The following is a 21368-nucleotide window of genomic DNA, read 5'->3' as shown; positions in this document are numbered from 1 at the left end:
ACAAGTGAGAGAAGCAGCGATGGAGGAGATGCCAAGCCACATGACGATCTCCCAGGAGCAGAAGCTCAAAAGAGACAAGGACCTGTCTCCAGAGCCGACAGAGACAGGAAAGCCTTCCCCTAGAGCCAGCGCCCTGAATTCGGACATCTAGCCTCCTAAACTGTGAGAAAATAAATTTAAGGCACCACTTGTGGCATTTCTGTTACAGCAGCACTAGATGACTAAAACAAAGGCCTAGCACAGTGCCAGGCACACAGGGAGCACACAGGAAATGTGTGCGTAATGAGGAGTGCAGATGCACCAGGGGATGCAAGGCAGAACTAGGTCACTTAGTACAGATCCCTGACAAGGCTCTTACTGTTCTTTGCCTTCTTCATTCCACTGCAATGCAGACCATCGAGGCTCAGAACCATCAGATGTTCAGTAAAAGTGTGATGCGTGATGCTGATAAACGCAAAAATCACTACTTCAGCTGATGAAAGGTCTTTCACTTAACACTAACAGACAAATGTGATTGTCTGTTAGTGTTAACAGATGATCTTTATAATGCATATCAAGTTATTAAGTCACTTAAAGGTTCCTGTAAGAAGTTGACTTCCCAATGACTAAAATATACAGTTGGGAAAAGTTTTGGGTATCCTGATTTTCCAATGTGCATTTTAAAAAAAAAATTTCTACTTTTTACATGGGCTTACCAATAATATCTCATTAGCTTTGGGGAGATAAACTCTAAGTAAAATATTTTGTTAAAAGTGAATAGTATTGGAACTCTGAACCCAATTTATTCAGAGACCTTCCATCTGAGCTCATCAAGTAATCAGAAACATTTTGATAAATATCCATTCTTCCACTTATAGACATGTTTTAAAAAATTTGGTGACGAACCACTTCCTCTAGGCAGCTGGCGTAACTGACTGGCATTAAAAACAATGTGGAGAAGGGAAAATCTCTGATTTCTCAATAATTTCTGTTAAACTATATACAAAATATTGAGAAAACATAGATACTTCACACTCAGGGCAGAGAATATGCAGCGCTGCCAAACCTGTGGGTGATCATGAAGAGATTTATTTGGCTCTCCTCCCACCCCTGACTGTGGTAGAAATACACAGAAACCTCTGCCTCATCATAAAAGGTCATGGCTTAAGAACTCTCCCACTGGCCATAGAAAGACATATAGTATATATAAAAGATTATTGAGCAAAGGCCTCCCTGAGAGACTGGGAATTGTTTCATTTCAAGGAAGTAACACCCAACAGTCCAAGAGTGTTTACAGATAATGCGGCTGTTATTTTTATCCGCATGTCCTGAGGGTATGAGCCAAACATTCATCTAATTAAAAACGTACTAGGTACACATCTTCACAGTGCGGGAAGACAATAACTTTGTCTGAAGACACACTCAAAACTTTACCTGAACATCTGCTTAATACTTACTATGACCAGATTGGGGGTGCATTGTGTCAATATTTCTACAGACATTGCCTCGTATCTACATATACATGTCTGATTCTAATAAGTGCCTATTGCAAAGTCAATCATGTATGTCTGTTTCTTTTTAGGAGAAAAATAGGGTGATTACATTCTAGTAAAGCATGTTCCTTTACAACTGTTTATCTCTTTTAAAAGAACTTTGTACAGAACGGACTTCAGCCAAGAACACGCAGAATGTACCTAACCCAGGGACAGATTCATTTGATCAGATTTCTCTGACAAATGTGTTTCACGGGTCAAAAGCACTGCCTTAGTGTTTAATACTTTTTAGTGGCCTCCATTTTAAAGAAAATTTCTCTTATATAAAACAATTTTGTAAACTACGCTCTCTGTACTTTATCAATCTGTATATCCAATGTTGCCTAGCTCAGTGACATTTTTCATAGGTCTGAGACTGCAGTTGAATATAAACATTAATTAAAGCATAGCATCAACTTGCTACTATACCTTAGAGGTAAAAATATGGAAAAAAATCCACATTTCTGTCAGTTCCCCTTATCTTTTTGAGATAGTCTTGAGATGGCAAAAACTGAAATGTAGCTTGTATTCTTCCATTTGTAAAGCAGGATAGAACCTGGGCTCTAGAAGGGTGCTCATTTGACAAACAAGGAAGCAGACTCTGGAGGGTCATTTGCTCAAAGCCACATGGATGGCTCGTGACAGTATCAGGCCCAGAACCGGAGTTCCCAGCATCTGGCTTCGCCTACCCTTCTTCTCCACAGGGGGTGCTCAAGTTGCTACCTGGGACTCATCTCTCGAAGTTTTGTCAACTCAATTGTATGTAGACAATATACATTTCTGACAAACTAAATATTTAGAAAAGGTCCCTCTTTTTAATTAGTCCTTTTTTCTTTTTCTGTTGGCTCTAGAGGGAACGCCTCCCCTCCCTTCAAAAGGCACGGGGAATAGTCTAAATTTCTGCCAAAGTACTACTAGAAGAAAAATAACTCCAATGAATGGGTGTACTAACTCTAAGCAGTTTTATAATTGTTATTTAAAGAACTCACCACAAAAATTTTAACAGTAAACAAAAGAGGTGAGAGGGAGTACTCAATATTAAGTAAATGGTCAAACACGTTTTCCCAAATACTCTCAGTAATTGTAAAAAATAAGCTATCAATATTTTCGATTTCTAAGAGCCAAATTTAATAAATTAACATATGCATGCCAGATAAAAACACAGAATCACAACTGAAAACCAATAATAATTTAACAGCAAATGCTCTGTGTTGTACATTTTTTATTGGTATGGATAACTTATTAAAGTAACAAATCCGAAAACACATTTTGCCTTTGCTGGAAAGAAAGTACTATGTTATAGAAGAACTAAGAGAAACCAGAAATAAACCATTCGAGAAAAGTAGGCATATGATATAGTCTATGGCAATGCGAGGGCCAGAGGTGCTGTTTTATCCATTTGTGGGTGCATGTCTGAGTAAGTATCAGAGATCAATGACATCGAACCCAAAAGCTAAGTCACGACAGGTTTACTCTGGGAAACATGCTGAATTACAACCACAGACTACCCAGGACGAAGAGGTTGTGCAGGTTGGTTGTTTTCTTTGAATGGGGTTCTTGCCAAATAGGGGGCTAATCATGCAATAGCTTGAGTTTCTCTTAACATGATAAACACCCAGGATACTAGAACTGGAAAGCGTGTGTTCACTGTTTTACAAAGACAGCTGAGCGGCACTACAAAAACAACAAAAAGGTCCTTCATTTTAATCTGGTTATATGCCCAAACCTCTAACCAAGAAATAATTCAGCTGTAAGAGCCAATTAAATTACTATAAAACATTCCTTCATCTGTAAACCATTTCTTTTTTTCCCTCAAATTAAAAATTTAAAATAAAATGTCTTCATTTTTGATAAGCAGCTCCACCACCAGTCTCTGGTATCGTATATCATTCAATGCAGCCATTGCGTCTAGTTCTGGAGATCTCATAAGAGTTGGGCCAAAAACAATTCCGAGGTTCTCTGCATTCATAAGATTCTCCTTTTCATGAAGGGTCACTCTGAAAAATACAAGGAAAAGAATAACTGACTTCATGTAAGCCATGGGGTGCCTCACTGTGCTTGAGCACTGAAAAAACAAGATTGACAAACGGTTTGTGCCCACTTAACAATGTATCAACTCTTCTGCTAAATTATTCCTCTGCAATTCTCCTTAACTTCAAAAATACTGACTTTCCTTAAAGTAAATTATGTCAACAAATAATTTAAACTTTGGGTAACTCACTGGGTTTCAAGCCTGAATTAAAGTGTTGGACTGTGTGAACGCAGCTCTATTTGTGGTTTATCTACCACAGCCTAAAGCTGCAGGGGTAGGCACGCAAATAGCAGAGAAGAGACTGGGTCATCTTGATTATTCCATCCTCCCTCCCTTCCTTTGGCTATCTTGTTTCCCATGGAGTATTTTTACAAGTCAAACAGTTTACTGAGTGCCGAAGGACGGAGAGAGTAATAGGAAATCGCTCAGGGTGAGCAACACTGTCAGGGTGCTTAAGTGTTCATATTCTTTTGACTGCTACAGCAATAGCACAGAGACTATAATTTGAGAGTTATTCCTTTTAGTGTGGAGTACTTAACTGCATCCAAATATGAAGCAAACCTGAATTGCCAAGTGAAGCTGTAAGCATATTATACAAAGGCTTTAACTCATGGTTCTTTTAAAGAGGGAAAACGTGGCTATCCATGAGACTAAATATTCATTGCTGTTTAACTCATGAGTTATACAGAGATGTTAAACTGTTCCTACTGCAGTGAGATCTAATATCCTATTCCAAATAAAAATTATGCAAAATACATGTCAAGTTCTGCTGTCTTTTATGTTTCTGATTGGTCTTATAATTTTGAAACCTCTAAAATTTGGTCACAAAATTTTGAAAACTGTTTCTACTTGTAGAGATCAAGGGTGACCAGGCAGGAAAATAAAGCTATGCTACTTTAAAACATTAGACCAGAACTAACTGAAACATTATTTTATTTTCCATTCTTTCCTTTCTCTCCTCCATCACTTTTGATGACAGTTTTCAGCACTGGCAACACTGATAATCTAAAATCCCATCGCTAAGTGCCTGTTTTGGAGCAAGAAGGTAAGAAAAGTGAGCCTTCTTGCAAGGTGATTTGCTCTTGCTTATTATATGCTAGTGTCTTTATTGTTGTTGTTAGGTGCCGTCAAGTTGGTTCCAACTCATAGCTACCCTGTGCACAACACAACCAAACACTGCTCGGTCCTGCACCATCCTCACAATTGTTGTTATGTTTGAGCTCACTGTTGCAGCCACTATGTCAATCCATCTCATCGAGGGTCTTCCTCTTTTTTGCTGAGCCTCTACTTTACCAAGCATGATGTCCTCCAGGGAGAAATGTCTTTATAGCTACCACCTTCTCCCCTTCCATAAAAATTAATGTATATCCTTAGCAGAATATTGGTTTTTCTAGCATATCTGCAAACATATACTGGAACTTCAAATACATTTATGTTGGAATCAAATCTGCATTCAGTATTGCAGTGCATAATTTCAGCATTCCCTCTCAATTAGGGCAACTTCACCCAAGAAGACAATATAGCTATGCATTTATTTATTCATTCAATAGATCATTTGCCCTTTCTTTCACCTTTCATCTCATTTTATTCTTAAGACTTGGATGCAACATAAGTATAAGATTAAACGTCTGTAACCTGCCTCTTGAGATGCGCCATGAGGTACCGGAGGGTTTCGCAGTGAGCAGGCGGCAGTAGTTTCAGTGCTTCATGAAGGGTTTCCAATTGCTCGTCAGGATCCATAATTTCTGAAATAGCAAGTTGAACACCAAGGAGAAACTTTACCAGACTCCTGATACAAACGGTTCATTTAATTCTTTTTTTGTGGTGATCTAAACCTGGCAAGAAATGCTCTTTCACAGATCCTTGCCCACAGCTTTGGAAAATATTTTAAAAGTTCAAGTCCCAGATTTCCAAAGGCTCTGACTTTTAATTTGGCAACACTGTTCACTTAGACTTTTTTTTTTTTTTTTTTCAGGTGGGGAAGCATCTAGTTTTTTAAATTTGAATGTTTTAGAGTCTGGTAACTAGGGAAAAAGGAGTCTTGGTGGCACAGTGGTTAAAGCACTTGGCTGCTAGTCAAAAAGTCAGCGGTTCAAACTCACAAGCTGCTCCGTGGGTAAAAGATGTGGCAGTCTGCTTCCATAAAGATTATAGCCTTGGAAACCCTATGGGGCAGTTCTACTCTGTCCTACAAGGGTCACTATGATTCAGAATCTACTCGATGGCAATGGGTTGACTAGGAAAATCAGACACTGGCTATTCAGGGTTTTTGTTGTTAGCTGCCATCGAGTCTTCTAACTCATGGTGACCCCGTGTGTTACACAGTAGAACACTGTTCCACAGGGTTTTGTTGGCTGTAATCTTAACAGAAGCAGACTGCCAGGTCTATCTTCTACAGTACTGCTGGATGGGTTCAAACCACCAACCTTTATGTTAGCAGTCAAACACAAACTGTTGATACCATGGACCTGAATATGTAGGGTATAGCTATAAAAAATTCAGACTCATATGTAGACACAGATTAAGAACTTATATATTCAAAGGAGTCATCTTAGAACATTACAGCTTATTATAGTGATGTTGTGTTGTTCAAAATATTTCGAAAATTCTTTTTTAGCAATAGTGTCTAAGCCAAGCCTCTCTCCCTATTCAATCCACCCTTGCCAAAGTCTTATTATTTGATATTCATGATTTTTTCTTTTTAAACCAAGAAAGGTATCATGCAACATTTGTTTTTCTTATTCACTGAACTTAGCTTTAAATTACTTTGGGTTATATAAAAAAAAATCAAATCTTCTCTCAAAGCACAAAAATTTTATACTACTTAGGATATACAAAAGAATGCACTGCAGACTCTGAAGGCAATTCTAAATGTTTTGTGTGAAGACAGGATCTCTGAAATAAGTGTGACTCTTCCAAAGGTGCAGACTTTGAAGGGTACCATCTTCATTTGGATATTTTAGTTCTGCTGTACTGACCAAAAATCTAGCCACATTCCCGAGTCACAAACTGCATTCAATTCATCAAACATTCCAATAATCAGAACTGATAGACATCTTTGGAATTCTTTGCTCCCAAAAAGAGCACCCTAGCACATTCCTGCTTCTGCCCAAATGTCAGGAAGATGGGATGCCTTTAATGTTGGGTTTCAGGACAATTGCAACAGGACCCCATACTGCTGAGCCCTAATCAGGATGCAGCTTTGAACTGCTAGGAAGGCAACATCAGAGCAGAATGGAACAGTCAAGACACTAGACCAAGAATCCTACTCTTCCTAACTTCTACTGATAAAAGAAAACAACTCAGTGACAATGTATTGGAGTCAGGTAAAAAATGGGCCTAACCTGGCAATCTACTTCTGAAAAAATCAGCCATTGAAAACACTATGGAGCACAGTTCTACTCTGACATACATGGGGTCGCCATGAGTCAGAGTCGACTCGAGGGCAACTGGTAAAACTAACTGGTCTTGTGTGTTACGGGAAATCATGGTGGTTGGAATGCTTGTCGTAGATGGTGTTTGTTAACTTTCTGTTGTGAACTCTGTTGGTTATAGAAGGTTAACTGCCCACAAACTTTGTGATAATTATGCACAGACTGCCTGTCATGGATTGAATTGTGTCCCCCAAAAATACGTGTATTAATTTGGCTAGGCCATGATTCTCAGCATTGTGTGATTGTCTACCATTTTCACATCTGATGTGATTTTCCTATGTGTTGCAAATCCTACCTCTATGACGTTAATGAAATGGAATAGGTGGCAGTTATGTTAATGAGACAGGACTCAATCTACAAGACTGGATTGTGGATTGAGCTGATCTCTTTTGAGATATAAAAGAGAGAAGCTAGCAGAGAGACAGGGTATGTGGCTAAGAGATCCAGGGAAGAAGAGATGGCATTTGAGGAGGGTCTGGAAGGATCTAGAGAATTTGGACATTGAGGGGGCAGGAAATAAGCACTCTGAAACTGTATCAAGAAATAATTAAAAGCTCTTTTAAAATACGTATTTTCAATTCTTTACAGAGAAACTCAAATACAAGAAGAATAAAATTTAGCTAAGCCAAAGGGCTGAGTCAGTGGCAGAGCTGAGAGAAACTCTCAACAAGTTCTCATAGCCAGGCTTCTGTTTAGGAAATTTTAAGATGCTTGGGACAAAGAACCCTGGGTTTTATTTCTGAGTTTATCTGACTCATTCAAGGTGACACACCAACTGAGTCATGAAGCTTAAGTTCTGGGAAAAGAGCGCTCAGACTGCCTGACCAGAGGAAGATTTCCTACACTCAGTACTAGCAGGAGCTCAACTTTGGTAGTGTTGTTTTTCCTCGTAGTCAGGAATCATCCATAAATGCTGGTTATTGAGCACAGGGCCAGTGAGAAAAACTCGTCTTCTATGCCTTTATATTCTAGCACAGCAATCTCTTATCTAGGAGGGAGAGGGAGCAAGGAAGAAGAGGTGTGTAGACCAAGACTTCAAGGCAGGTTCATACAGGAGTTTCCAGGGGATTATGAAGATCTTCAAGCCTCTAGATGGGATGACCTGGCCTCCCCAACTCCTTGCATCCCTTTTCCATTTCCTGCTTCCACTCCCTTTTAGCTTTTAAGTTGCAGGTTCTCCAAGGGAGGCTGCAGGAAACAGCTTTTGCAGGAGAAAGCTTTAAGATGAACACTGATTTTTTTGTTGGCAAGGGATGCTAATGAATGCCAGGGACACTGGAGACCTAAAAAACATGGCCCAAGTCCTTTTAGGGCCTAAGAGATAAAAAAGTTTAAGAGCAACTGCTTCAGGTGGGGTCATCCCCCTGTTCTTCATTTGGAAGGGGTTCTTCTTCTTCGTCTTCCTCCTCTGTGTAAGTCTTTTATTCCTGGTTCAATGAGGTGAGCCAGGCAGTGTGGCACAGTGGAGAGACCAAGGGCTTTGAAGTTAGATGTGAGTTTGAATGCCAGTGCTACCTCTTCTAGAGATGTGACCTTGGACAATTTATTTATACCCTATAACACCTCCTCTTTTCTATAATAATATCATGGATGTAAAGTACCTAGCTTGATTCCTAGCACATAGTATATACTTCGTAAATGCTAGTTTCTCTCACCTTCTTTATCCTGCCTTTTAAGAGAATGACTGTATCTGTATCTCTAAAGAATGAAACAGACATCACTGCTAGAAAAGATATGTACAAGGACCCAATGTTCCACAATTGTATCAATATCAAATATGAACAAGGATTATGGCAAGGTTTTTGGTGTCACAGACATTACACATCCAAAGAGTTGATAGTATAAGAAAGAGGAATTTCTACCTTGATTTGGGGAAGTTTCTTTCTTATGATGTGGTTTCAAGAGCTCTCTGGGGGGTGAGATAAGGGAGCTTGCTGATTTCAGACAGGAAGGCTGTTTCAGACACAAACCCCAGAACAATGACAAATGGTTTGGAAGTTGAATAAGAATAATAAAATAGCGAACATTTTCCTCAGCAAAACAGGGTGGGTGTGGGGAAAGAAGGTGAAGTAATTTGGGAGTGTGGAGTAAAAGGCCTTGGAATCCACTAAGAAGGGCTTGGATTTTTCTTTTATTAGATGAGATGGTAGTGTAGAGTTTAGAACCTGGGTTTGAGTCCTTGTTCCGTCCTGTGCTAATTGTGTGCTCTTAGGTTAAGCATAGAACCCAAGTTTCAGTTTTACTCCCAAGCAATATGGGGATACAAACACCTATCCAGTCCACCTCAGTGTTGTCCTGGGGATCAGAGCAAACCACTAACCGAGCAGCCCTTTACAATGTAAGTATGTGTGAAGTGCCTTTTAGATTAGTGGCAATCAGATGTGTTCTCTCTCTGAGGCGGAAACCTTTGCCTCACAAAACAAGAAACAGTAAAAGCCCTCAGACAGTTTCCATGATAGGCACTGAATCCATTCCAGGATAGAGGAGGTAAATTCCTATGGTAGAAACCAAGCTTCTTTCATGCTTTCTAGCAGAAAACACTATAAAAATCAGTGTAATTCTCATGGCTGTTCTCTACACAAGGGCTTGAACTTACTGGCCAGAAATCAGGGCTACATGGAACTAACCACAAAAATTCTCAACAAAAACTCTTAAGGGAAAACTAAAAATTAGAACAAAGAAAGCTTGTACTTCATAACATTTCAAAGTCAAAAAGCAAATCAGTGTTACTAAGGAAGTGATGTTATTATTTAAAGATCAAGGCAACATATGGCTTTAAAGAGAGAAAAGCAAATTGACAAAAATAGTCTATCTTTTCTAAAAAAGAGTAATTCCAACACTTAAAACATCTGTTAAGAACTCCCTACTTCAAAAAATGAAGTCTGAATTACAGGTATGATTTTTGCAACAGAAACAGAATTTGGCAAATAAGTTGTTGCTTCTTCTCATTTTTTCTCAATTAGAATTAAAAAAATAACTTCTTTTTTTCATTATCTGAAATAGTGCGCTGTAAAGCGTGATCTACGTTATCACTACCGACTTGCGGACTGTTCATTAATGGTCTGTCCTAAGATAAGCGTGGAAACAGAGAGTGCAAATTCAGAAACTTTCATGGCAATCTGACCGAGTCATTTTTATGTCTGTTGTATCTAATAACAAAAAATTGGTCTTGTGTTTTGTAAGTTTTTTGTTCGTTTTATGTTTCTAGTTACCCATTTTTATTTTTATTTTTTATAAAAGTGTTAGTCCATATGTGAGAAGCACTACGATAGCCTTATTTTGGAAATGAGATTTAGCACCTTATGAAGAAACTTCTGATGGTAGAAGTCACAAATGACCTATCTTAGAGAAAAGTGTCCAAAAAATTCGTGGGAGTACATTAACCACGGAAAGAGGCAAAGGGGAAATATTTCATAAAATGTATTTAAGATACCCAGCAGGAAAGCCATAAAAAATGGTTACCAAGAGGAAGCATTTGCCAGGTTATTCAGAACACATGCATTCATACTTACTAGCAGATTCTATAAACTTAGGATAGGCATCATACGAGATGAGTGGAATTGGCAAATCCCTGAAGTACAGTTTAAGCGCACCAGTGATAATGTTGATATCTTCATACATGTTCACAGAAATATCTGCTTTCTCACCATCTTTTAAGAATGTCAAAAGAAATAAAAATCAATAACCGGACCCAGAGCAATGTTTTAAAAAAATGTATTTGTGTATACAATCAGTTTTTAAAGATTAGCAATGCTTCAGTTTTTAAACATCAAATTTAAGGTGCTGAATTATATACATCAATGATCAATTTTCAGTGAAACAGCAAAAAGTTTCCGTTCTGAAGTTATTTTTCCATGCTTTACTACTGGAGGGAGGGGGTGTGTGGGAGAAGAGTGAGGTCAATAGAAATACCTCTGAATGTTTAAGCTTCTTGAGAGTCCCAGGGAATGATGTACATTTGCTTTAAAAATTTTTTTTTTTAAATAAAATAGAGAATATGAAACATAGCAACAGAGGCACTCCCAATGTACAGAAGAGGAGACCCCCAGCACAAAAGGCTGCCTCTGTTTCACCCTAGGCTCCTACACATAACACTTGGATCTTGCCTGAGCCCTGGGAAAGGGAAGGCAGCGAAAAGTAAACAAAACGGAACTTAGGGTTTTGAAATAACAAGAATAAGAGAAATTATAAAACGGGGGATTGCTTTGGAAGTCCTGACATTTGAGACTCTCCAGCAAAGCTGGCCTTCCTTCCCAGTGGCCCCTGTTGCACACATCAGCATTTAGTGCTTTACTTTGTTAAAATATCTTGAATTTTCATCTACTAAAGATTTAATTAGTGTCTACTCTGAGCTACATCTTATCCTAGATTTCTTTAATTTGGCTTATAAAATATTTCTGTGGGTTAAAAAGTAGTCTCTTTTAAGATGCAAACACCTCCACCTATCAGACACATCCAAGTAAGAACTGAATTAGGTCACCCGTGTCCTTTCACACGTGGTTTGAAATCAGATGCAGAGGCAGTGCAAGTTGGGATAAAGTGCTTTCTGGAAGGAAAAGTGAATAGACTGCTTCAATGGGGGACCCTTGGGGATGCATGAAGGTGCTGGGGCCTAAGGACCTGGAGAAGGGGGTGGGGAGCACAAAGGAAGGTAGAAGAATGCCAAAGGCGAATATCAACATTTTTACTCAGGGAAGAGAAGGAATAAAAAGTTTCCTTCTCTTTTGCCACATGGCTCCTGTTTCCAAAACCTAGGAGAATCCAGATTTCAAATATCCTGTCCCATTACAGGTCCAATTTTTAGAATGGAAAATAAAGTCACCATTATTATAGTTTAGTTATGTGATGGGTTAAACAGAATTTGGAGGCTAGTCTGAGAACCTTCTGCTAAGATAATTCTTTCTATGGGAAGATGTTGTGTTAATATCTCAGTCCACTCTCACTTCACTCACTACTCTTTAAGTTCTAGTACCATTCAGTGCCTCTCCACGGTCTGCCTCAGGGCCTTTGCATACTCTTCCTTTCCCAGAGGCTTTACGTATCCTGTGTCTTTGCTACTCAACTTATATACAGCCAACTTCTATGCATCTTTTAAGCTTTAGCTTAAATATTTCTTTTTCAGGGAAACCTATTCTGATCTCCATCATCCCCCCATCCCCACCCCCAGTCTAGGTTAAGTTTCTCCAGCTAGTAATAGTTTCCCTTATGGCATTTTATTAAAATAAATAATCATTGTGATTATTATTTCATGTGAACCCTCCATGAGCGCCAGGACCAAGTATACACGGCTAACTGCTGTATCAAAAGTAAAGAATACAGTGCCTGGCACACAGTAGCTGCTTAATAAATATTTTTGAATTAATAAATCAACAGAAAATAGATTTAAAAACCTAGGAGCCTAAAAGATAAACATTCTGGGACTTACCATGTATATTTAATTGAGCTGACTCTTTAGAAAACTGCTTTTTCATTAGACTATATAGTCCCTTCAGTCTTAATATAAACATATTTTTGAATTTGATATCCACACATTATATTCTAATAGTGCTATGAAATATTGTGCATTCAGTAACATCTTTGTTCCCTGATTGTTTCACTACTTCTGGTTCCTGACTCTTACGCCAGACTAGGGCTCTCCTGGGGCAAGGCTCAGGGTTTTTATTTGCTTTGACCTTCCCGCGGACCCCGCAGTGCACCGGTCACAGAAATATTTGCTGTTCCAGGAGAAGATAAATGGAGCAAAGCTGTAATGGCATCTGCTGGCCTTCGGGAAGTCAGTTCTCCATTCAGTGACTGTCTCCTACACTAGGGAAGATTTTTCAAATTCTACTTTCTTCCTTGACATTTGAATTAAATGAGTTCATTCCTGCATTCTATGGATCCTGCCTTTCTCTTCTTTTTTTAAATAGACTTTTTTTTTTTTTTTAAAGAGCAGTTTTAGGTTTAGAGAAATTGTACAGAAAGTAGAGAGTTTCAGTTTATTTCCCCTTCCCCCACATTGTTTCTTTTATTAACATCTTGCATTCCTGTAGAACCTTTATTATAACTGGACTGATATTGATACATTATTATTAACTGCAGTCCATAGTTTACACTAGGGTTCATGCTTTGTGTTGTACAGTCCTATGGGTTTTGACAAATACTTATATGTTATGTGTCCACCATTACAGTACCATGAAGAATAGTTTCACAACCCTAAAAATGCCCTGTGCTCCACCTATTCATCCCTTCTCCTTGGCAACCACTCATCTTTTCACTACCTCTATAGTTTTCCCTTTTCCAGCTACATACTGAATAATTCCATATTGTTGGAATCATTCAGTATGTAGTTTTTTTGGACTTGCTTTTTCACTTAGCAGTATGCATTTAAGGTTCCCCTATGTCTTTCTGTGGCTTGATAGTTCATTTCTTTTTTTATTGTCAAATAATACTCCATCATATGGATGCACCACAGTTTATCCATTCATCTATTAAAGGACATTTGGTTGCTTCCAATACTTGGCAATTATGAATAAAGCTGCTATAAACACTTGTGTACAGGTTTTTATGTGGACGTATGTTTTCATTTCACTTGGTTAAATACCTAGAAGCCTTCTTTTTTTCCCCTGGATCTCATTATTTGAAGTTTAAGCCTCCCAGAGTGACTGCTCTTAATTATTTCAAATTTACTTTGCTTTCTTAACTTGATACCCCATTCCTTTCGAACACTCATCAATTTGGGGCAGCATTTATGTTCAGAATTAAGTTATCTGAGCCACTTTGTTAAAAATCTTTACATCATTCCTTCAGATTCTACACATGACTGCTGGTACAAATCACTAGGGTCGAAGAACTTGACCCCAACGGTGCAGCTATACGGAACCAACGTGAGCTCTTCATGAATTTTCAAGTCTGTTATTGGTGTTTTCAGGGCATAAATAGGCTGTCTTACATCTTTAGCGGGAGGAAATTGTGTCATTTATTTGCTTTCTGGGGCCCATGGAAACACCCAACTTCTTTGTCAGTGTTAGCTTATTTCTGAGAATCATGGCCAGCGGCTGGGAATGGACATGCTCAGTTGCTACCTTCCAGAGAATAAAGATTTTTTTGACATTTAATTTGGCATGGATTCAGGAATTGTTCTTCTTGATGCTTATTTGGGTGTAACACATCATTACTGCCCCTCACCTCTTTTCTGCTCTTATCAAATACTTGGGCTAGCCTAGATTTCCTCATATCAGGTTGGTAAAAGTCACAATTTAAGTTAAATATTTAATTTCTTTTTGTCTTCTGCCTCCGTTGCCTATAAGAGGTTTGTGAATGGGCGATGAGTAAGATGAATTAGAAATATATACTTGCAAAGGAAAGAGGCTCTTTAAAAGATCACTACCTTTTTTTCATTCTTACTGTTTTTACTATTTGTATATGAGTCTACAGCTCCTCTTTAGTATTACATTATTCTAGTACTTAAAGACAAATTGGAGAACCACGGAAACAGATCTTGACTTAAATGTTAGTTAAAAAAAATTAATAAGCGCCACTGAGTTTTCTTTGCCCGATCCCCTCCTCCCACAGTGGGGCAGGTCGTGTGCCAGAAGGCCCTTGCCTCCTCTCAGGCTTCCTCTCTCCCACACGAGCCAAGACTTGGATCTTGGCTCAGTCAGAGACAGTGATGTGGGTGCAGAGCAGCACAGATGACAGGCAGAGCTAGTGGATCAACTCAAGCCAGGGAAATCCAAGTTTGTAAAGACTTACCCTCCCCTCCTTTTTTCTTTATGAGTTTTGGTAAATTTAATTGCTCTCTATGTATTTTGGTGAACACGAACCGGCCCTGGTTACTCAAATATTGATAATATTGTTAAATTTTGTGCTTTTTTCCTACCCTAAAATTTGACAGTTTAATACCTACAACTAATAAAAAAATTATAACAAATTATAAACTAAGCACCTGAATTTGTTTATTTGGTATAATAATCATCAATAATTTAGAACAATAATGGAAAAAAAAAACCCTAAGAAATAGTGCTTTTTTGGTAAAAAGTATCATTGCCTTAAGTGAATGAACATGCTGAAGAACACACCTCTGTCAAAAGCCATCTTGACGTCTTCAATTAGGTCACTGAATCCTGACACTCGGTATAGTCCTTCAGAATTGAGGCCTGGAAAGGAAAACCATGGGAGCTGATAAGTTTCTTCAACTTTTAACTTTTTCTCATACTTTGAGCTGGGGAGGTGATGTGGCAGAAAGAATGATGAAGTATACATGTTTAGAAAGCTTGTCACACTTTTCTCCTAAAATAAAACCACTTCACTCACAGTTCTTTAACTCTGACCTACTATCACCTGGACATCTGTAATTTGGCTCATCACCTTATCTAATTAGATCAAATATATTAAGTCTTAAGGGAAATCATTTATCACTCCAATTACATAACATTTTACATAATAGAAGACTAAGATAAACTACATTAATAGGCTTGTGGCAGTTTTCCCAAGTGGGAAAGAATAATTAGAGTGCTGCTCTGGTTTCTGGCCTTGGGTAGTTTTAATAGAGCAGTTTTAATTGCTCTTAGACTTAAAAAATACAAAAACTGAACTGAATTGGTCTCTGCGTCAACTGTAGCAGACTGGAAGCATCTTCTATAAATTTTGAAGCACTTTTTAAAATAACTGGTTAAATATACCTTGAAATCATGCTTTTTGATTACTTGTTAGATTAATTCATTTCAGACCCTCAGGTCATCTGACATCTGAAACCACTCCTCCCAGAAGAAGACAACCTGTGTTATTTAATGAGGCACACAGAAAGGTATTAGGACTCATTGGCGGTGAATGAAGACTCGTCTAAACTGCAGTGGAAATGCCTCACCTCTGGATTCAATTTCTCTGATGCACATGTCCACCACCATAGGCCGCTTAGTGATGTGTGCTTTTACGAGCGTTGTGAGGTCACAGCTGTACACCTTTTTGACATGTTTCAAGTCTGGTTTACAGTCATTTGGGACCATCTTGGAACACTGCTTATGAACATTCAAACCACAATCTAAAAAAAAAGAATAAAGAAAGGAAAAAAAATCATTACTGTTTTCACAAGGTTTGAGCATTCTGGAATGTTTATATTAGCAAAAGACACCCGAGCTTAAATTAGGTTTAAAAGGGGGCTTAGCCTTCAGCAGTTCCTTCAGAATAGGGAAATATTCCTCCCTCTTTTATCTTGGAAAACACTGGATATATGTCAGAAGACCAGAATTCTAGCTCAGGCTTCATCATTTAACAGCTGTATGATCTCAGGAGAATGCAAAAAAAAGACTGAAAACCAAAATTAATAAGTGTTTACCTAAATGTCTACAAAATGTAACGTTATGTCAGCCAGCCAACTAAAAACTTAATCCACTTATTTAAATCTACATACAAATTATATTTAATGTGGGATACAAATGTATTTTAAGACATTTGACATGATGTGGGATTGGACCTCCAAAGGTAATAGTATGCAGGGCCCTCTTTAAATGGTGCTGCTCCCGCTCATTTATTGCCACATTCACAATTCTTTGCATAAAGTAACTAATATATAATTCATCTCATGTAAAACCTGTACATAGACCAAGAGGCAGTCATTCAAACAGAACAAAGGGATACTGTACGTTTTAAAATCAGGAAAGGTGTGCATCAGGGTTGTATCATTTCATCATACTTATTCAATCTGTATGCTGAGCAAATAATCCAAGAAGCTGGACTATATGAAGAATGTGTGGCATCAGGATTGGAGGAAGACTCATTAACAACCTGCAGAATGTAGATGACACAACGCTGCTTGCTGAGAGTGAAGAGGACTTGAAGCACTTACTGATGAAGATCAAAGACTACAGCCCTCAGTATGGCTTACGCCTCAATATAAAGAAAACAAAAATCCTCACAACTGGATGAATAAGCAACATCATGATAAGTGGAGAAAACAGTGAAGCTGTCGAGGATTTCATATTACTTGGATCCATAATCAACATCCAAGGAAGCAGCAGTCAAGAAATCAAATGACGTATTGCATTGGGCAAATCTGCTGCAAAAGACCTCTTTAAAGTGTTAAAAAGCAAAGATGTCACTTTAGGACTAAGGTGTGCCTGACCCAAGCCATGGTATTTTCAATCGGCTTATACACATGCAAAACTGGACAGTGAATAAGGAAGACTGAAGAAGAATTGATGCCTTTGAATGATGGTGTTGGTGGAGAATACTGAATATACCACGGACTCCCAGAAGAACAAACAAATCTGTCTTGAAGAAGTAAAGCCAGAATGCCCCTTAGTGAGGATGGTAAGACTTTGTCTCATGTACTTTGGACATGTTATCAGGAGGGACCAGTCCCTGGAGAAGGGCATTATGCTTGGTAAAGTAGAGAGTCAGTGAAAAAGAGGAAGACCCTCAGTGAGATGGACTGACACAGTGACTACAACAATAAGCTCAAACACAGCAATGATTGTGAGGATGGTGCAAGACTGGGCAGTGTTTTGTTCTGTTGTACACAGGGTCGCTATGAGTTGGAATTGACTCAATAGCACCTAACAACGACAACCACAATATATAATTCATCTAGTAGCTAAAAATAGGTATTATTGTTACTTCTACTACTATCACCAGTTAACATTTATTGAGGGCTTATGAGTGCCAGGAACTGTTCCAGTTGCTCTATATTTATTATTTCATTTAAACTCACAAAGCTCTACAGAATAGGTACTATTATTCTTCTCATTTTATAGCCGAGGAAACCAAGCACAGTAAGTCTCAAGTAATTTATGCAAGGTCATGCATTTAGTACATAGTGGAGCTGGGATTCAAGCCTAGGTATGATTCTAGAGTTCCTGATTTTAACAACTACACCATATCACCTCTGCAGAAGTTAGATTTTTGCTAAATTAAAATTTTACTGGGTTATACCTTCTAAGATGCCAGAATCCAGACATTTTGTAGTTAACATCCAAGACACTCATATTTTTCAACAGAAGAGTACAATGAAATTTTAGAAGGGGCAGAGAAAATACAAATATTTTGCTACATTAGACTGAGGAGTGATAAATCATAAGCTGAATAATTCAATTAAAGTAAGTCACTGTCATCTGTATGTTTTTAAAAACATAAATCATTTGCTTTTAAGTTCATGAAAGCTAGGTGTTGATGTCTTATAAATAAATCAAAGTGGGCTTATAAAATTTACAGCCAGGTCCTAATGAAACCAATTTGAAAATTGTCATGGTTTGAATTATGTCCCCCCAAAAATGTGTACATCAGTTTGTCTGGGCCATGATTCCTGGTACTGTGTGATCTTCCTGTATGTTGTAAACCTGCCTCTATGATGTTAATGAGGGAGGATGGGTGGCAGTTGTGTTAGTAAGGCAGGACTGGATCTACAAGACTGGATTGTATCCTGAGGCAATCTCTTGATATACAAGACAGAAGTGAGCAGTGAGACGGGGGACCTCATACCATCAAGAAAGCAGTGCCAGGAGCAGAGCACGTCCTCTGGACTGGGGTCCCTGTGCAGAGAAGCTCCTCGTCCAGGGGAACACCGAAGAGAAGAAGGCCGACAGAGAGAAAAAGCCTTCCCCTGGAGCTGACACCCTGAATTTGGACTTTTAGCCTGCTTTGACTGTGAGGAAATAAATTTCTCTTCATTAAAACCATCCACTTGTGGTATTTCTGTTGTGGCAGCACTAGATGACTAAGGCAAAAATCATACAATGTCATGACCACTGTCTGTGATCCTTGGGCAAGCCATAGTTTTGCTTGCTTTTTTGGGCAGATATTCTTATGAAAAGTTATGAGAATTAAATAAGACAATGCATTCAAGCTGCTTTACATACTGTAAATGCTAGACAAATGCTGGTGATCATAATTATTATTTTCAGTAAAATTTACTAACTGCAATCTAGTCATATATGGTAATAGCAATTACTAGACGCAAGGAAAATTAGCCTAAAAATTATAAATGGAATTGTTCTTTAGTTAAATATGTAGACAATGTCAACTTGAAATAAGAACTCTAAGGGTTGTGGTGCCTCTAAGGGAGGAATCCATATGTACTGAGTACCTCCTATGTGCAAAGACAGGTTAGGTGTAGAGGGAAGCCCAGGCCCAATTACTCTGGGTCTTCGCACATGTCTGTAAGTAAGTGAAGAGCACTAAAGATGGCCTTGCCAGTGCTAATAGTGCCCAAGCATTATCATCACTAAAGAACAGCAGCTTCTTCTCTGAATACACAAAAGCTTCCAGAGCAAAGAGCTTAATTTACATTGTCTCAAGAAATGACCCAACATTATTCTGTACAATCAAATAATGTACAAATGACTTCATAACCAAAACCACAAATTCCTCTTAATATCCAAATTAGATAATATATAAAAATTTAGATTCAATTATAAGGCAAATCAATGGCAAAATGTCCATTTAAAAGACATTATGGTTTCCCCTGAACACTTTAGTATTTTCAATAACTACTACACCTTGCAGTTAGATCTAGAATCTATTAGCTGTGTGATCTTGAGGGAGTTACTGAGCCTTCCTGTGCCTCAGTTATATACAAAATGGGGATAATAATAGTACGTTTATCTATGAGGTTTAAAAGACATTATGGTTTCCCCTGAACATTTTAATATTTTCAATAACTACTACAACTTGCAGTTAGATCTAGAATCTATTAGCTGTGTGATCTTGAGGGAGTTACTTAGCCTTCCTGTGCCTCAGTTATACAAAATGGGGATAATAATAGTATGTTTATCTATGAGGGATCATGAAAGGCTTAAATGTTAATATGTGTAAAGTATTCAGGAAAGTCCTTTACACATAGTAAATTATAATTATTTACCATGATTCTGTTGTTGTTATTATTTAAAAGAATGAAACAACATTTTGAGAGGCCTTTCCTATGTAGTACCCCAAAGCTAGTTATACAGTATTGGCATAATCCACTTAAACTCAAAGCCAATTTTGCATTTGTCAGATGTGATTGTCAGGTCCTGAAAAGGACTTGGATGACCAGGGTTATAGATGCTTCCACATCTACACTGTTCTGAACACATTTCATTTACTTAACGGTACCTCCAAGTATAATATATCTTGCTTTAAGAAGTAATACACCCCTCCTCTCTTGACTGCTTTTCAAGGTTTTTCACTGTCTTTAGTTTTCACAATTTTGATTATGATATGTTTAGGCATGAATTTCTTTGGGTTTATCTGTTTGGAGTTGAATCAGCTATTTAAATCTATATGTTTATGTGTTTCACCAAATTTGGGAAGTTCTTAGTCATTAGTTTTTCAGCCTTGCATCTCCTTTTCTGAGACTCCAATGACATAATTGTTATTTTTTTCTTATTGTCCCATAGGTCTCTGAGGTTCAGGTCACTTTTAAAAATATATCTTCTGTTTTTCAGAGTGGATAATTTCTACTGGTCTATCTTCAAGTTCCCTGATCCCTTTCTCTGTCATCTCCATTCTGTTTTGAGCTCAACCAGTGAGTTTCAGTTACAGTATTTTTCAGTTCTAAAATTTCCATTTGGTTCTTTTTTTATACCTTTATTTTTTGATATTTCCTGTTTTTTTCCACTTCAAGGGTGTTCATAATTGCTAGTTAGAGCACTTTTATAACAGCTGCTCTCCTTGTCTGATAATTGCAACATCTGTGTCATCTTGACGTTGGCATCTGTTGACTTTTTTTTCACTCAAGTTGAGATTTTACTGGTTCCTTGTATGGTGAGTAATTTTGGACTGTAACTTGGACATTTTGAGTATTATAAAACTCTGGTTCCTATTTAAATCTTCATTTTAGCAGGTAGTCAACCTGTTTAGGTTTAGAATGCACATCCTGGGTTAATTTTGTAGGCTGTAGTTAGAATGTCAACTTAGTTTACAAAGCCTTTGCAGTGCTATTTGCCTGCCCTGCTGCATTACCCAAATGAAACAACATTACCTCACATTCTCTGCAGTGCTAGGTGGGGAGGGAGAGGGCCACCACCTAATTACTGCAGGGTGGGATGGAAGTCAGGGCTTCAGACAGACTCGCTGGAGAGATGTGCTGTGCTGCCTGTTACCGCAGGGCAGGGATGGAAGTGAGACTTCTGGTCACGGTCTCAGCTGCCTTGTTACTGCAGGTCAGGGATAAAGACAGGGCTCCACCCATAGATTTGGGCTGGGAGAGCGCTGCTTTTACTACAGGATGAGGATGAAAGTCAGGGTTCCATCCACAGGCTCAGCCAAGGAGGGGTGACACTTCCTTACCGCAAGGTGGGGATGGAAGACAGGGCTCCATCCACAGACTTGCAGGGTGGTGTGGAAAACAGGGTTCTACCCACGGATCGCTGCTGTAGCACCCACTGAGGACGAGGAGAGGTGTTTGCCTGGTGTCTACCTGGAGGACGGAGGTAT

At 38.4% G+C, this 21368-nt stretch overlaps 1 protein-coding gene across 2 annotated transcripts in view; it reads right to left on the bottom strand.

The window, feature by feature from the left end:
* Positions 1-2466: 2466 nt before the first annotated feature.
* The window catches only part of CHN1 (chimerin 1), a 227643-nt gene continuing 208741 nt past the window's right edge, over positions 2467-21368 (bottom strand). Inside the window, exons 9-13 of one of the 2 annotated variants that reach the window (XM_004375489.2) lie at positions 15826-15999; positions 15038-15115; positions 10490-10627; positions 5183-5288; positions 2467-3508 (exon numbers count right to left, since the gene is read on the bottom strand). In XM_004375489.2, the coding sequence (XP_004375546.1) occupies positions 3337-3508; positions 5183-5288; positions 10490-10627; positions 15038-15115; positions 15826-15999 (668 nt within the window). In that variant the 3' untranslated portion in view covers positions 2467-3336. The remainder of the gene's footprint in view (positions 3509-5182; positions 5289-10489; positions 10628-15037; positions 15116-15825; positions 16000-21368) is intronic. The other variant, XM_004375488.2, reaches the window with a different exon arrangement.

This window comes from Trichechus manatus, unplaced genomic scaffold, assembly GCF_000243295.1.
Source record: "Trichechus manatus latirostris isolate Lorelei unplaced genomic scaffold, TriManLat1.0 scaffold00037, whole genome shotgun sequence".
NCBI lineage: Eukaryota > Metazoa > Chordata > Mammalia > Sirenia > Trichechidae > Trichechus > Trichechus manatus.
The sequence above is the reverse complement of the archived record's forward strand: the minus strand, read 5'-3'. Positions and strand labels throughout refer to the sequence as shown.